The 18,521-nt window shown below is 37.0% G+C and overlaps 1 protein-coding gene across 4 annotated transcripts in view; it reads right to left on the bottom strand.

Annotated features, from left to right (window-relative positions):
* The window catches only part of TMCO4 (transmembrane and coiled-coil domains 4), a 97,000-nt gene that overhangs the window by 28,303 nt on the left and 50,176 nt on the right, over window positions 1-18,521 (bottom strand). For all 4 annotated transcript variants that reach the window (XM_031962728.1, XM_031962730.1, XM_031962729.1 and 1 more), the window contains one exon: window positions 12,622-12,706. In XM_031962728.1, coding sequence (XP_031818588.1) covers window positions 12,622-12,706 — 85 coding nt within the window. The remainder of the gene's footprint in view (window positions 1-12,621; window positions 12,707-18,521) is intronic.

Below are 18,521 nucleotides of genomic sequence, written 5' to 3'. Positions count from 1 at the left end.
TCAAAAAGACGATCTGCTTTATCTCCTCTCTCTTCTTGAACCCTTACAATTTGGCTTTTAATCTTACCATTCATTCAAAACTATTCTTTTCAAAGTTACAATGCTCTATTAGTGCCAAATCCAATGGGCTTTATCCTCAGTCCTCCTTATTCTTGGACCCTTCTCCCTCCCTCCTTCCTTCCCTCCTTCCCTCTCATATTCTCTCTCTCTCTCTCTCTCTCTCTCTCTCTCTCTCTCTCTTTATTTTTAACACACCTTGCTTTATGAATCATGTTGGAAGAGAAAAATCAGAGCAAAAGGCAAAAACCAAGGGAGGAAAAAAAACAGAAAAAAGTGAACATAGCATGTGTTGATTTCCAATCAATCTCCTTAGTTCTTTTTCTGGATGTGGATGGCATTTGCTGTCCAAAGTCTATTGGGATTGCTTTAGATCACTGAACCGCTGAGCAGAATCAAGCCTTTCCTAGTTGATCATCGCACATTCTTTCTGTTATTGTTACTATGTATTCCTGGTTCTGCTTATTTTGCCCAGCTTCAGTTCATGTAAATCTTTCCAGGATTTTCTAAAAGCAGCTTGTTCATCATTTTTTATGGAACAATACATGACATTATCTCCATGTACCACAGATCAACCCTTTAACCACAGGTAAAAGTGGTCTATCTTGGGTCCTTTTCTCCCTCTGTACTGCTTCACTTGGGGATCTCATGAGCTCCCATGGATGAGACCATCTCTTTGCTGATGATTCTTGAATCCTGCCCCAACCTCTCTGATGATGATCTCCAATCCTGCCTTTCTGCTACCTCAGATTGGATACACAGGACACTTCTGAACCTCACAGATCCAAAACAGAATTCATTGAACCCCTTCATTCCACCCACAATCCTCTTCCTTCTACTTTCCCAATTACTGTAGAGAGCAACCCTATCCTCCCAGTCCCTCAGGCTCCCAAACTAAGGTCATCCTGGACTTCTTACAATCTCTCCACCTCATCGCTGCTCTCCTCAATCCAAGTTGTTGCTTGGTTTCATCTTTGCACCATCTCTTGAATGTATCTTGTCTATTCTGACATTGCCCCACTTGGTGCAGACCCTCATCCCTCCGTACCTGGACCATATCCTGGGTCTCCCGCCTTGGTCTCTCCCCACTCCAATCCATCCTCCATTCAGCCACCAAAGTGATTTTCCTAAAGCTCACGTCTGACCAGGTCAGTCCCTTACTCAAGAAACTCCAGTGCTAGTCCGCTATAACTTAGGTCCCTCCTACCTTCCAAGGCTTCTTACTTTTCTTCCCAAACTCTGATCCAATGAGACTGGACTCCTGCATGTTCCAGGAAGACTTTCTGTCTTAACTCTGGGCATTTTCTGTGGCTGTCCTCCGTGCCTAAAATAGTCTCTCCTCATCTGTGACTCCTGACCTTCCTGGCTCCCTTTCAATCCGAACTAACATCCCACACCACTATTTCCTATGTATTCTGTTTACAGTTTTCTTCATATATATTTGCTTATATGTTGTCTCCCTCACTAGACTGTAAACTCCTTTAAAGTAGGGATTGTCTTTTGCTTCTTTTTGTATCCCCAATGCTTAGCAAAATAGTATATTACGTCTATTTAAAAAGTATATTCAAATTTTAAAAAAGTATATTAAGCACATAGTCGGTGCTTAATAAATGTTTATTGATTGTCACTACTCTAGTGCAGACCCTCATCACATAATAGCCCTTTTCTATGTAACCCTTCAGATAATAAGGCAAGAAACATTTCTCTTCCTTCTCCAGATAAAATAGCATTCCCCTCCCCTTTCCTTTGACCTATCCTCTTAGGATCACAGAGGATAAATGTGTGGAGGGGGTGTGGGGGAGCAACATACTAATCCTCCTACCTTTATGCAAAATGAGGCTCATTTTTTTACAGAAGGAATGGAAACCATCCTTGACTTAATTGATTCAGAGGACAAGAGGCTCAGGTGGTTGAGATCATTTCCTGTCAGTTGAGGTCAAAACAGCAAAAAGATGCTTTCTATAGGTAATCTCTGATGTTTGGCTGCTGGACCACAATGGGAAATGGAGAGACGGGATTCTTGCTTGGTCGAGTCAACTTAGGGGGTCCTCAGTGCAAATCCTTCTCTTTCAACAGCTAAATAAATCTCCTTCTGCTATCTGTTCAGTGACCTGTGAGGACCTCATTTTGTTCCAACCAAACATAAACCACCAGGGGCCAGGTCCAGCCCAGAACTGGGGATGGGGCGCTCCCAATTCCCATTTCATCCTGTTTGATCGCTGGGGTTGTCATCATTCATCTAAAATGCATTTTGATGAGAAAGATTTGGATGATATTATGAAGTTTTACAGGAGCCTGTCAGGAGGTAGCCATAACTCTGAGGGTCAATGGGGCCCATGTTACAGAAAGCAAATACCTTCCAGGCCCCCATCTGCAGGACAGCTTTTTTCTATTTGCATCAACCAACAGGACTTCACTCAATTATTCCTCGAGAAAGAAAATGGAACATTGGATGCAAAGTGGTTTGGGGGGCTATCTGAAGAAAGGTCTTTGAACCCACGTGGAGCCATTTAGGAAACCCACCAGGAGGACTGAATTAAAATTATGCACTTTCAAATGGATCAGGGATGTTATTTATCCATGCTGAGAGGAAGCCGTGGGCTCACATCCCTGCTGATGTAGCCATGGCCAGATGTGACTGCAGCTGGCTCTGATCAATGGGAAGGCGTAGAAATCCCCAGGCACCCCTATCTTGGCAGAAGGGAGCCTTCCTCAAAGATCAAGGGCAGAGATGGAGGTGGAAGGAGGGGTGAATGAATGAAGATATGTCTCACCACACACTTTAGAAAGGGAAAGTTATTACATCAGGCTAAGCCATGGAAAGGCAGTTGGATTTTAGGCCTCAGCTCATCTCACCTGGGATTCATATTTTTGAAAATGCTTAGATGGCTGATACCAGATGGGATACTCAGATATTCTAGCCATGGGTCACTTTCCCCATTTTGGAAGGTCAGAAGAGTACTGACCCAGCACTCTCGATCCCAAATTGTTTGGGGTTGCCAAGTGATTCATGTTCAGCCCTTTTAAATTTTTTTATTTTTTGCTGCTGAAGTAATTGAGGTTAAGTGACTTGCCCAGGGTCACATGGCCAAGAAGTGTTAAGTGTCTGAGGCCAGATTTGAACTCAGGTCCTCCTAACTTCTGAGCTGGTGCTCTTTCCACTGTGCCACCTAGCTGCCCCCATGTTCAGCCCTTAAAATATTACAAGTCTCTTTTTTCTGAGACACAGTTCAATAAAGCAGACAGAGATCTGTTTGTGGGCAAGCTTGAGCCTCAGTTTTTGTTTCTCTAAAATGGGGATATATAAAACCTGCACAGTTTCCCAAAGATAATGTGGGAAAAGTTTTTAGTAAACCCAAATGCTTCAGAAACATGAACTACAAAAGAGCTTATTCGTTCTTTCTAATAATGAAAACTTTCCAACTGTGGAAACAATCCATCTTCCACAAACCTGTCCAAATGGTTTTCTTAAAGGGTCATTTACCCTGCTCAATAATCTCTGGTGGCTTCCTCCTGCTATATCTTGTATTGACGAGACCCCAATCTTCTCAGTTACCCAGGCTCAGAATCTTCATATGGCCTCTCATATACACTTCTTTCTCTCCTCTGACAATGAAATTTCTCTGGTATATCCTTCATCAGCTCCTATTTGGATGATTGCGATAGCCTGCCAGCTGCTCTTCCTACATCAAACCTCTCTCCCCTCCAGTCCATCCTCCTCTCAGCTGTCAAAATGATTGTCCTAAGGTGATCTGACCAAGTTTGTCTCCTTCTTTGTCTCTCTTTCTCTGTCTCTGTCTGTCTTCCTTTTTTGGGAGGGATTTAAATAGTTTTTTAAAAAAATTTCCAAATACAAAGATCATTTTCAACCTTTACCTTTGGGAAAACTTATGCTCTAAAATTTTCTCCCTCCGTTCTTTCCTTCTACTCTAGATAGCAAACAATCCGATACAGCTTAAACATGCAATTCTTCTAAACATATTTCCACATTTATCATGCTGCACAAGAAAAATCAGATCAAAACAGAAAAAAACCCAAAACAAAACAAAAAAGAAGAAAAAACCCCCCCAAAACAACAGAAAGTGAAAATACTATGCTTTGATCCACATTCACTCTCCATAGTTCTTTTTTTGGATGCAGATGGCTATTTCCATCACAAATCTATTGGAATTGTCTTGAATCACCTCATACTTTTGTGTTCTTTTTTTCACCTCATTATTGAAAAGAGCCACGTCCATCACAGTCGATCATCACATAATTTTGCTATTGCCATATACAATGATCTCCTGGTTCTGCTCACTTCACTCAGCATCAGCTCCTATAAGTCTCTCCAGGCCTCTCTGAAATCATCCTGCTGGTTGTTTCTTACAGAACAATAATATTCCTTAATGTTCATATACCATAACCTATTCAGCCATTCTTCAACTGAAGGGCATCCACTCAGTTTCCAGTTTTTGCCACTACAAAGAGGGCTGCCACAAATACTTTTGCCCATGTGGATCCTTTTCCCCTTTTAAGATCTTTTTGGGATACAGGCCCAGAAAAGAAACTGCTGGATCAGAGTATGCACGTTTTGATGGCCCTTTGGGCAGAGTTTGGAATTGCTCTCCAGAATGGCTGGATCCGTACACAATTCTACCAACAATGTATCAGTGTCCCAGTTTTCCCACATCCCCTCCAATATTCTTCATTATCTTTTCCTGTCATCTTAGACAATCTGAGAGGTGTGAGTGACATTTCAAAGTTGTCTTAATTTACATTTCTCTGAACAACAGTGATTTAGAACACCTTTTCATGTAGCTAGAGATGGTTTCAGTTTCTTCATCTAAAAATTGTCTTATTCATGATTCTTTACATGCAGTTCCCCTCCTTCCCATGCTCCTTGAGGACAGGGACTCAGTCTTCCTTTGTATCCCCAACGCTTTGCACACAGAAGGTACATAATACATGCTGTGTCATGGATTGATTTGGTATGTCTCCTTCTCTCCATTCACAGCCACCCTCATCCCTTCCCGACAGCCTCTTGCAACAGTCTGGTCTCCCCCCAACAAATCCCTTCCTACTCCAGGCCAATCTCCACTCGATAGCCAAAGTGATTTTCCTACAATCCCAGGTCTGGCCATGTTATTCCTCTACTTAATAAAATACAGTGGCTCTCTGTCATCCACAGGATCAAATCTAAAATCCTCTGCTGGCATTTAAAGCCCAACCTCCTGCCTTCTTGGGCTTCCTTAAGGACTAAACGCTAAGGCCCCTGTCTGCAGGAGGGATTTCTTGATACTGTGGCTCGCTCCCACCCCAATCCCCAGCTCATTTGTATTTCTTTTTAAATATACACTCTCTGAAGCCACTCTCCTCGGTCTCACAAGCCATTCTTTAGGGGAGCCAATGAAATATATTCATAAAATGCTATCTGTTGTTTCCATGGCCATTCAGTCCACAATATATATCCTGTTATGAACAATTATTTACATGATGTCTCCCTAATTAGACTGTGAGGTCTCTAAGGGCAGGGAACTTGTTTTTGCCTTTCTTTATATCCTTAGGACTCAACACAGTGTACCAGTGTACACAGTAAGTACTTAATATATGCTTGTTGACTATTGACTGACTCCATTTCCCATTCCTTTGCACTGGCCACCTTCCACACCTGGAATGCATCTCTTCTCATTTCACCTTGTGTGGGAAAAGGTGAAGAACTTGCAGATTAAGCACATATTGATCAGAGACTGTCAGCTAAAGTAGACCAAGCCTATAGGCCTCAGTTTCGGTTTCTCGGGAGTCACATGATTTTAGAGACGGCCTGGACTGCGAGGCCGAAGAAGCTGCGTCTCACCTTGTCTACTACATTCCACTGACCAACTAGGGGAACACCAGACTTATGGGACCGATCACATTAGAGGGCGGGATTTTGGAGGTTCTTTGTTGAAATGTATAAAAGCTGGAGGCATTTTCAAGGCTCTGGCCCTATCCTGCTGTGAATTTTGCTTGCAGACCAGGGTGAGGTCCGCTTCTGGAGGTTCTAATAAACAATTCTGCTTTCTATGAGGGATCTCTGAGGAGTCAATTTGGGTCGGTCTTTTTGTCCCAAACAACCTCCTTCCAAATTGAGTCCAAGCACTGCTTTCTGCATGACATCTTTCCTGGTTCCCACCCCACCCCCCATCTGTTAGGGCTTTCCCTAAATACTATATAGTATATGTATGCAAATATATATGTGTATGTAGGTATGTGTGTATGTATGGAGAGAGAAAGAGATAGATGGATACAGCACATACATGTGTGTGTGCACAGAGAGAGAGACAAAGAGAAAGAGAGAGAAACAGATGGATACACACACAGACAGAGATGTCCCTGGGTATATTTGTATATATATATATATAGAAAGAGAGAGAAGACACATAAAGAGAGAGAGAGAGACTATGAGTGAGAGAGAAAATGGGAGAAAAAGAGAATGAGAGAAAGGAGAGGGAAGGAGGGAGGGAGGGAGAGGAACAGACAGACAGACAGACGACAGAGACAGAGAGAGAAAGAGAAACAAAGAGATGGATGGATGGGGGGATGGATAGATAAATGTACACACAGGCTTTCTCCTCCTATGGAATACAAACTTATTGAGAGCACCCATTTTTGTCTCTGTATCCCTAGTGCTTAGCATAGTGCCTGGCACACAGTATGCCCTTAAGAGATGAATGTTGATTAACTGACTGATGGGCTGCCTCAAGAGGCAGTTATTTCCCACAAATCCCCAATAATAAGCATTGTTCTGTGCAGTTTGTCATTTACAACTAACACTCTATAAAGGCAAGTGTGTAATGCCTAGAATTATCTCTGCAGGGTAAACAAAGGCTTCAGAGGGGTAATGGCCCCATGAGTAACATGTAATTCATATTAATTGCCTGTAATGACCTGAATTAAGAATTTGTTCTGTTAGTAAAACAATAGCCCAGAAAGTCATAAGGAAATTGTCTGATGGTTTCTGGCTAGCTTGGGAGGGGAGTGAATGGCCTTGGAAACAACAGATAGCGCTTCATGAATGTATTTCATGGGCTCCTCTAAAGGGTAGCTTGTGGGACTGTGTAGAGTGGCTTCAGAAAGTGTTTATTAAAAAAAAAAAAGACAAACTATTAGCAAGTACATGGAAATTAATTAGTACAAATCACCAACAATAAGAGAAATGCATATATTAAAACAATCCTGGAGTTTCATTTGGCATCCAGAAAATTGAAAAAGATGACAAAAAGATTGGAAGAATGAATGCTTGAATATATGTGGAAGATAAGGACACTGATACATAGCTGGTGGAATTGTAAATCAGTAACCATTTTGGAAAACAATTTGATATTATGGAAGTGAATAAATGTCCATATTCTTGGATCCTAAGATTCCATTAATAGGCTTACTCCCAGGATGTACTAGTAAATGTTTTAGGGGCAGCTCAATAGCACAATGGACAGAGCACTGGCCCTGAAGTCAGGAAGACCTGAGTTCAAATCCGGCCTCAGACATTTAACACAGTAGCTGTGTGACCCTGGGCAAGTCACTTAACCCCAATGCTTCACTAAAGAAAAAAATAGTAAATGTTTTATACTTGCATTCTGAAAAGGTATGACACACTTCTAAATTTAATCTGCATTCTTGTTTTTCCCATGATTTTCTTAAGTCTAGAAATAAACAAAGCAATTAAATCCTGATCTGTAGCAAATTCTGATTTCCAAAGTGCAAAAGTTCGCACTGAAAATTTAACAACTGGCTAAATGAGCTGATATGAACCTGCTTAGTAGGGCCATTATTAAAAGAAAGTACCCATATATGCCAAAATATTTATAGCAGTATAGCAAAAATTTGGAAATTTATAGCAAATTTATAGCAAAAATTTATAGCAAAAAATTGGAAATAAAATAGATGAATTTCAACTGGGGAACAGCTAAACAAATCATTGTACATGAATGCAACGGAGTGTTTGTTCTTGTTTCTTAGATGTTTTAATTGTATCTGACTCTTTGGGACCCCATTTGAGGTTTTCTTGGCAAAGATACTGGGGTGGTTGGCCATTCCCTTCTCTAGCTCATTTTACAGAGGAGGAAACTGAGGCAAACAGGGTTACACAGCTACTAAATGTTTGATGTGGAATTTAAATGCAGGTTTTTCTGATTTCCACCCAGTACTCTCTATCCACTGTGCCAATTACTGATGTAATGGAATATTACTGTCCCATAGAAATGATATATGTGATCAAGGTGATGAATACCAGAGAAGCATAAGAAGATCTATAAGAACGGATGCAGAGGGAAGTAAGTAGAACCAAGAAAACAATATAGAACGACTACAACAATGTAAATGGAAAGAACAACCACACGCAAACTGAAAGTAAATTTTGCAAAATTAGAAAGACTAACATGGCTCAAGAAAGAGATTTGAGAAGACATTCCCATCCTTTTTGCAAAGGTGGGAGATCCACAAGTGCTGTACACTACAAATTTTCAGACTTCTTTTAGTTTATTGGTCACTAATATTGTTGTTTTTCTTCTTTTTTTTAATCTTAAAAATATTATTTGTTATATGAGATGGTTCAGCATATGATTAGAGTTAATGGTGATGATATTAAAAAAAGATAACCACTAAAAGCTTTTTTGAACAAAACTGCAACATGACAAGTGGCCATCTTTTCAGCAGGAAGAGAGCATCAGAAGATCACTGGTCATAGAAGGGATCTTCACAAAGAAGGGATATTAGCAGTCATTGAGCCAATCTCACCATTTTATAGAGAAGGAAACTGAGGACCTGAAAGGTTAAGCAATTTGTCCGCTTCTAGAACAATTATGTCAAACTCAAATAGGAAAGGATCCCTATGGTCCATCACAAATCAACATTATCCATATCATACTGTATTTGTATTTATTTGGTCAAACATTTCCTAATGGCATTTTCATCTGGTTCTGGCTGGGGAGTTTCTTGAGCCCCTTGGAGCTCACTATCATGAGTCTGACTTCTCTGATCTAGAAGGAAATAACAAAGATGGGATTCATACTCAGGTCTTCTGATCCTAAATTTGGAGCTTTTCTCACCTTCCCCCAACCACTTCAGAAGCATTGTCAGGGAATTAAAATGCAGCATGATTTAGAAGACAAGAGAATGTTTCAGAATTCAAGTTCTGGGTGTAAATTCTGGGCAAATCACTTTACTTCTTAGTGCTTCTCTGTAATCAATGAACATTTAGCATTTATTTTATTTTAGGATTTATTTAGAGCTTTTTTTCCCCTCCCTGGTGAGGCAGTTGGGGTTAAGTGACTTGTCTAAGGACACACAGAAGGTCTTTCCAACTCCAGGCTTGGCGTTCTTATACAGTGCACCACCTAGCTTTTCCCAAATCAGCCCTGAATAAAAGTGTGTTGAATGGCATTGATTCTATAGAGACAATAGAAAAGGCCTTCCTGAACTACTCTAGCTGCTAGAGAGTTTTCCCTAACAATATGGCAGTGCTGTGAAATGTTATATTTGGAGTCAGAAATAATAGCCAATAATAATAGCTAGCACTTAAAGTTTGTAAAGCACTTTATAAATATTCTCTTTCATTTTATTCTCACAACAACACAGAGAGGCAAATGCTATTATTATCTCGATTTTATAAATATATTTTAATATATTTATAATTATATATATAAATAAAATATATTATAAATATATAATTTATATATAAATTTCCCCACAAATGGTAATTGCCTTATTTTGTATAATCACTGGCACATGTAATGAGAAGAGGATTGAACCTGGAGTCGGGGAAATCTGGGTTAAAAATCCCACCCATGACACTATATGGGACTGAGCAAATCACTTAGCCACTGTCTACCTTAGTTTCCTCATCTGCAAAATGGGCATGATAATAGTCCCTGCCTCCCAGGGTTGTTGTGAAGATCAAATTAGATATTTGTAAGATATATGCAAGCCTTAAGGTACTATATAAGTGTTAGTGATTAGCTCTCTAAAACTTAATTTTCTCATTTATAAAATGGAGATATCAGCACTTGTGCCCCCATAGAGTTAATATGAACATTTAATGATATAATGTTTATGAAGAATTTTACAAATATCAAAGTTCTGCATAAGTGTGAATTATTAATGGTTGACACTGATAAAAATATACAAGATCTAGAGCTTTTTTCTAGGAGATAAGTGGTTAAAGAATGGAGAACAGGCAATTTTCAAAGGAGGAAATCCATGATATCAATAACTATATGGAAAAAATGCTATAACTCATGAATAATTAGAGATCTCTAATTATTCATTCAAACAACTCTGAAGCTTCATTTCACATACCCATGAGACTGACAAGGATGACAAAAAAAAATGAAACAAAGAAGACAAAAAAAGAAATGAGAATTACATAGAAATATGTTTAATATGATTATACATGTATAACCTATATCAAATTGATTGTAGTTTTGGGGAAGATGGAGGGAGAAAACATAGAAATAAAAATATTATAAAAGTAAATGTTGAAAACTAATAGATAAACTTTTTTGTAAAGGAATGAAAATTGGTAGAAAGGATTGTGACAGGAGGATAGGTACATTATTTCACTATTGGAACTGTGAACTGGTTTGGCTACTCTGGAAAACTATTTGGAATTATGGCCAAAAGTCACTTGACTGCATACTCTTTTCCCCAAAACAGGGGGAAAGGACCTATATTTATAGGATTTTATAGCAACCTCTTTTGCTGTAGCAATGAAGTGGAAACAAAGCTGATGACCATCAGCTGGGGAATGGTCAGATACATCACAGTATATAGACATAAAGGGATGTAATTGTGCTGGAAGAAATCAATAATATGACTGATTTGGAGAAACCTGGAGGGCTTGTGTGACTGAAGGTAGAATGAAATCAGTGGAATCAGGAGAACAATTTTCAGGATCACCATAATACAAATACCACAGAATGACCAAAAATACAATTTTGAAAGATGATACAGCTTTGAGTTAGGCAGTGATTTATCATGATTCAGAAGACTGATGATGAAACATTCTGCCCACATATTGGCAGGAAACCGATGGAATAAAAGTAAAGAATAAGACATGTATTTTCAGATACGCCTGGCCAAAAGTGTAATTTGCTTTGTGTGATTCTAGTTACTTGTTATAAGAGAGGGTGGCTAAATAGCACAGGGTATACAAAACTGGCTTGGAACCAGAAAGAATTGAATTTAAATCTTGCCTCTTATATTTACTAACTGTGTGACTCTGGGCACATCATTTAACTATTCCTGGCCTTAGTTTCCTCATCTGAAAAATGGGGATAATATAGTACTTACCTTCCAGATTTGTTATGAGATAACATATATAAAGAGTTATTTAATAAATGCTTATTATTTACATTAAATAAATATTATATTATGGGGTAAATAAGGTAGCTGTTATTTTGTTTGGTTGGAGGTATGGCTTAGTGGCATGTGAAAGAGATATAAAAAAAATAAAAGAACATCAATAAAACATTTAAAAATACACAGAAGGAAACAAAAGGATTTCTGAAGGGGACACAAGAAAAGCTGTTACTACTGTGTTAAATTTAATATAAACTTTAAAAAACCCTGCTGTAACTAGGTTATATTTTCATATACAATCTTCTTATTTTGCTTTTTTTTCAAATATTGAAATGCTTCTGTTGATTAATGATAATTATGAAGATATTACTTAGGTGGTATATGACATGGACAGCATTAGCTGCTGGTGCCTAAGTCCTTCAGTATCAGTATTACGCTATATGATATCCCATGCTTACATTCCCCAGGTTGCCCTAAGACAACTCGGCAAATCCAAAAATTAAATCCAAAAATGGGTCCATCTATACTCCATATGGACCAGAGGCTGTCAGTATTTCTTGCTTCATCACTCATGTTAGATGTTCATCACAAAGAATCTTTCTAGGTGATAGGCTTGAGCTCAATCATGAGAGCCCAGATACCTGATTCTCAGTCCAAGTCTCATCATGGTTCAGATTTCTTCTTGTAGTATACTTTGTATCCTGGCTCTAGAGTGAGAAAGGATCTGATTGTTCTAACGCTGTTCCATATACTTAGGTGTAAATCTCACAAAAGGAGAACAAATTTGACAAATGTATGCCAGCACATTATGCATAATACATCTAATTTAAAGACTTATTCTTCTGTGACTGGGGTACATGGGGCTTTTGAAACTTACCTTTGATCCATAGCCCCAACTGTGCTCTTTCACCCCAATTTCTATGAATTACAATTCACAACCTCTATAACTTTGGGAGATTATGTGAAGTCGTAATTCTACCAAACAAGACTCAGTACCTATAACTAGCATTCAGAAGAATCATGTCCTTATCAGTCTTCATCTCCAGCTTTAAAGAACTGGAAACGGCACTCTAAAATTCCAATGAAAGTTGGTATGGCAATTTGGTGTGCACACTAAAAAATAAAGGATATCAGATTTTTTCTTGCTATGTGGGCCTTACAGGGCCAGCAAAGAATAGAGCCCTTTTCTGGGTTGTTTTAAAGATGGATTTGGTTATCATCTGTATTCAGCTGAATGGGACTCACCTTTCTCCTGGGCCATCTCTTGCAAACAGAAGTAAATGACTCTTGCTCCCAGGCTGAAGCCAATCAAAGTGACTGGTCGTCTGCCCTAGGAAGGAACAGACAAAGATCATGAATTAGAATATAATCAAAGAGTGTTAGCAATAGAGAATTTTTAGATTTTTGAATTTTGAAGAGGCTTTAGAATGTGGAACATCGAGTTAGAAGGGAGACTTAGAACACAATCTTAGCTCTGGAAGATGGTTTAAAAAGAATATTCAAACTGGAAGGGCTCTCAGAACAAAGACTATTACTTCCAATTTATTTTTTAAATTGAGCTTCTTAATTGTGACTTGTGATCCTCTATAGGGTCTCATAACTGAATGTGGAAATCATGAAATTATTATCTATTATCATCAACTGTTTGATTTATATAGCTATTTTATATACCTCTATACTTGGTTCACGTAGAAATTTTTAGGTGAATCAATTGGAGAATGGCTGAATAAATTGTGGTATATGAATATTATGGAATATTATTGCTCTGTAAGAAATGACCATCAGGATGATTTCAGAAAGGCCTGGAGAGACTGACATGAACTGATGCTGAGTGAAACGAGCAGGGCCAGGAGATCATTATTTACTTCAACAACAATACTATATGATGATCAATCCTGATGGACGTGGCCCTCTTCAACAATGAGATGAACCAAATCAGTTCCAATAGAGCAGTAATGAACTGAACCAGCTACACCCAGGGAAAGAACTCTGGGAGATGACTATGAACCACTACATAGAATTCCCAATCCCTCTATTTTTGTCTGCCTGCATTTTTGATTTCCTTCACAGGCCAATTGTATAGTATTTCAAAGTTCGACTCTTTCAATACAGCAAAATAACTGTTTGGACATATATATGTATATTGTATTTAACCTAAACCTTAACATATCTAACATGTATTGGTCAACCTGCCATCTGGGGGAAGGGGTGGGGGGAAGAGGGAAAAAGTTGGAACAAAAGGATTTGCAACTGTCAATGTTGAAAAATTACCTATGCATATATCTTGTAAATAAAAAGCTATAATAAAATAATTTAAAAAAAGAAATTTTTAGGTGAAAAGGGGTCTCGAGTAGAAAAAGTTTAAGAAACCTTGTTTTAAAGCACATTCTTATATTATTCCCTTTTTATGGAATGTTCCAGTCATTGTGGACTACCTCTTATTTCCTAAATATGTCTCATTCTCTTGTTTCTCATCTGCCCTACAGGTGAATACATCCCTTTCCTGAAAAGTCCACCTTTTCGTATTCTACTCATTCTTCAAGGCCAAGTTGAAATGTTGTCTCCATGGAGCTCTCCTTGATGCCTCCTTTCCCAACTTCTGAAAGTCCTATCTCCCTATCTTGAACTCTAATCCTTGTAATATCCTATACCCCTCTACTCATTATTCTTTAATTTATATTCCTTAATATGTGTTTGATTTCTCCTCTTGCAATATGAATTCCTCGAGGGTATGAACCAACTCTTTGAATTCCCTTTCCATTCTCAAAACTTGCTACTAAAAACCCAATATTCTGAATATAGTAGATATTTAACTGGGTTATTGCAGGTAAAGCCTTAGCAAGGGACCTGCTATTATTAAAGATGTTTCATGAATGAATGAAAGGAAATGAATCAGAATTTCAGAGTTGGAAAAAACAATCTAACTAATTACACTCAAAAGGAATCGTACTATAATCATCCCCAATCAATAGTTATCCAATCTTTGCCTAAAGAACCCCGATGAGGAGCAACTCATTACTTTTCCAGGAAGTCCCTTTCATTTCTGGATTGCTCCAATTGGAATAAAGTTTTCCCTAACAATCCTAAATTTTTGTAACTTTGATTCCCTGCTACTGGTTTTGCCATCTGGGACCAAAGAGAACAAACATGAGAACCCTTCAAAGTTTTGAAGACAGCTATTCCATTCCCCAAAGTCTCCTCTACTCGACTAAATGATCCAGATAAATTAAGTCTCCAGACTAATTTTCTTCAATTGATTGTGCTCTTCTGAATATTCTCCAATTTATGAATGTTTTTCTTAAATTACTTCCCTATTCTGGAAATTACACTGCTCTTAATGTAGCCCAAACATTTCTGGCCATCACAACACATTATTGACTCATATTGAATTTGTATGTATGTGTTCCTTGTGACTTTCTATGACTCCATTTGGGGTTTTCTTGACAGATACTAGAGTGGTTTGCCATTTCCTTCTCTAGCTAATTTTATAGATAAGGCAAACAGGGTTAAGTGAGTTGCCAAAGGTTACATAGCTAAGAAGTGTCTGAGGCCAGATTTGAACTCAGGGTCATGATTTCAGGCTTGGTGCTCTATTCACTATACCTAGTGCTCCATATTGAAATTAGAGACTACTAAAATCTTCAGAGTATTTTCTAAGTACCTGTTCCTTTTGCTTTTTCCTAGATGGTTCTTTAAAAGAAGAATATGCAATTATTTATTAACTATTGTTCACTAATACTTACAATGAAGTAAACAATATTTGGTTATGAAACATTCCAATGACTAAAAATTATTTTTGCCTATGTCCTATGGAACTAAGGAACCCAAATAATAAAAAGGTTGGTCCTATGTATTTAAAGGATGGGTTGGGATAAAGAAAGAAAAACATTCATGTAGAAGCCTACAAAATACTGGTAAATTTGCTTCCCCAATTATGCCCATAGTGATAAAAATGCAACTCTGTCAAATATCTATCCTTACTGGAAGAATATTAAGGTTCCAGCAGATGGGGGATGTTGTTTGTTTTTTGCATCAGCAACACTTGTAGCTTCGAACAAGCAACTACAAGCTTTCTGTATTAACTTTATTCAATACTATTAATGTCCTCTACATTCACAAAAAACTCCATGATTAAGAGAAAACCTTTTGCTTAGTAAAATAAGATGGAATACCCCTATTTTCCAAATCAGGAAATCATTTTCTTTGAAAATCAATACAAAAATGATTTTGTTTTTAAGCATTTTTTTCTTTAAAAACAAGATTTATTTCTCATCATAATAGCAGCATTTACCCATGTTTCTAACCTACAATTGAAAATTTTTAGAATGGTAACATCATCAAATGAGAACCTAGATTTTGGGATTATGCAAACAGGTATGGCTACCTTTTTATACTGAGTGACAGAGAGGAGTTGTTTTCCATCCTAACTCTGTCCATCATCATCAATGAGGATTTAGAGAGAAAGTTTATTTTCCTTAGATGCCTTTTGGAAAAATTTGGAGTTATTTTCAGACCTGTGTCCAGGCAGGGTCCCCTTTGGAACCATAGGGAAGATATTCATTCTCACCTTAATAAATGAAGAATATTTTTAGAATAGTTCTTCATATATCTCTACTCTATCCAGCAAGATTTTAAAAAAATCTTTCTGGTCTGTTCCTAAGAGATTAGTGTTTGTACTACAGAGAAGTGCAAATCTGATGGACTGGCCATGTTGTTTGAATGACAATCGTATGCTTGCCTAAAAGACTATTTTTTTCTTCTTTTAAAGAAATTTTATTTTCTGTTTAATTAAAAAAAACAATAAAAAAAGAAAGGCAAAAAAGAAAAACAAAACATTGTCATGTGCTTAGCAGAACATCAGGGAGGATTCAAAAGATTCAATAAATTTTCAGTTCAAGAAAGAATATATGAAATTATAAATATATAAATGAAATTATATTCATGAGTGTATACATCTTTTCTTTGCGTCACTGTAAGTTGTTCTTTTGTTCTGTTCTACATACTTTTAAAATTTTATTCTTTTTTCCCCTTTCATCCCCCTACTTTCCCCAAGCAGGCTATAGTTAAGCGCAGATATACATATTACATACATATATACATATAGATATAGATACATATACACACATGTACACCCCTGTTCCCATATATACACATATATATTCACACACACCCCACATATCTATCTATATGTATACATATAGAGCAACATGCATACATATCTACATATATTCACACACATTTACCCATATGTAAACATGTATCTAAAACAATATTATTATGGCTGACATATAATGTAGATTTCTCTTTTGATTGAATCTTTGTCTAAGATCAATGATTACTAGCTGTACTTTCTGTAAATTCTGCTCCTGATCCTTGTTGTAGTCCTTATTTATGTATATGTCTTCTTTCCTTTTAGGTAGATTTACCTCTAATCACAATATGTAGCTTCTATTAACAAGCTGGATTTCAAGAGAATGTCAAATTCTACCTAGGCAGACAATTCTCTTAGGTAAATTTGGGCATATATGGGTTAAACATTTGTTAGGATTCAGCATAATGACTGTGAATGATATTAATAAATATTTGTAAACATTTTTCCTTGAATGGGAAGTTAATAGTTCTTTAATATCAAATCCTTTATGTGATAAAACCAATGCAGAAAACTCGCAGTTACTTATTCAAAGCTACAAGCGTTGTTGATGCAAAAAAGCAAACCAAACCAAAATCAAACAAAAAACAAAACTAAACTCCAAACCTCAAACCAATTCAAATAAAAGAAAAACTTAAAAAAACTCATTTAAGTAAGTTCTCATGGAAAATAAATGGTTCCTCACATGATTATTGAATCAAAGAATGTGAGATTCAGATTTTATTAAATATATTTGTATATATATGTATATAAACATGTGTACAGGTACACTTTGTGTATATATATATAATTATAGATACATAATTATATATATATGTGAAATCATAAACATGCATATTCATGCATACATATATTGCATGTTTATAGAATGTATGTATATGTATAATATGTATATAAAATCAAAGGAAACAATTTTATTTTAGTTTCTGGATGAACAGGAATAATAGCTCAACTTTCTTTATGAAATGTATGCCTCTCTGAGGATACTTCACATTTGATCTTTTTGTTAGCATTCAACAGGTCTCACTGGAATCTTTCTACTTCAAGAGAAAAGTCAATTTTCTCCTGCTGTCTGCAGCATCAGTTCTTACCTCTGGAAGCTAGACCTGGATCTGGACTTTGGGATAAACCTCTTGGTTTATCAGTGGATTTTAATTTCTTTATTGACTGACTCTCATCCAACCCACTCTTGGATAAAGATTTTCTATTCCTTCCATCATTTTCTTTTGGAAATCTTTGAAAGTCTTTTGAAAATAAAGAAATTCTTTAATGGTCTCCAGATCATACAGAGTTTCTCTGGATTTTCATATCTTGTTGGCACCTGTCAACCCTTTTTTATTTTAAGAAAATTCTACTGCCCCATTCACTCCTCACTGGTCTTGCTTTTTTCCACCACAAGATGCCTGGGGGTTCTGTACTCCCTCCCTAATGTTTTACTCTTGTCATTTCATTTCTTTCTCATCTTTCTGACACCCATAATTATATGCGTATATGTTGTCTCTCTTTAAAAAGCACATAAACTCTTTGAGAAACAAATGATCAGAGATTTAGAGCTAGTAGGGACCTTGGGAATCATCAAATGATTACTTCCCAGGGCTCTTTTGAGCATAAAATGAGATATCATAATTATATCTATGAGATAATGCTATTATATATCTACCATATAATGCTATCATATAAAATGGATATTATATGGTATATATGATATATGCGTAATATATTATAGATATCACATTACATATAATCTAGATAAATTTATAGATACATTATGTCTACATAAAGATAATAGACATTTCTCTCTCTATAGACATATAAATTGATATATAGATGATGAGATAACATAATAAAAGATTCTCTGCAAGACTTTGTTGCTATTATGCTAACAAGATGCTAGCTATTATGTAGATCAACATTCCTCATTTCACTGATGAGGGAAGTGAGAGCCAAGAAAACCTGCTTCTGATTCCAAATCCAGTCCTCTTTCTGTTATACTGTA

The sequence above is a fragment of the Sarcophilus harrisii genome, chromosome 3, assembly GCF_902635505.1.
Source record: "Sarcophilus harrisii chromosome 3, mSarHar1.11, whole genome shotgun sequence".
Lineage (NCBI taxonomy): Eukaryota > Metazoa > Chordata > Mammalia > Dasyuromorphia > Dasyuridae > Sarcophilus > Sarcophilus harrisii.
The sequence above is the reverse complement of the archived record's forward strand: the minus strand, read 5'-3'. Positions and strand labels throughout refer to the sequence as shown.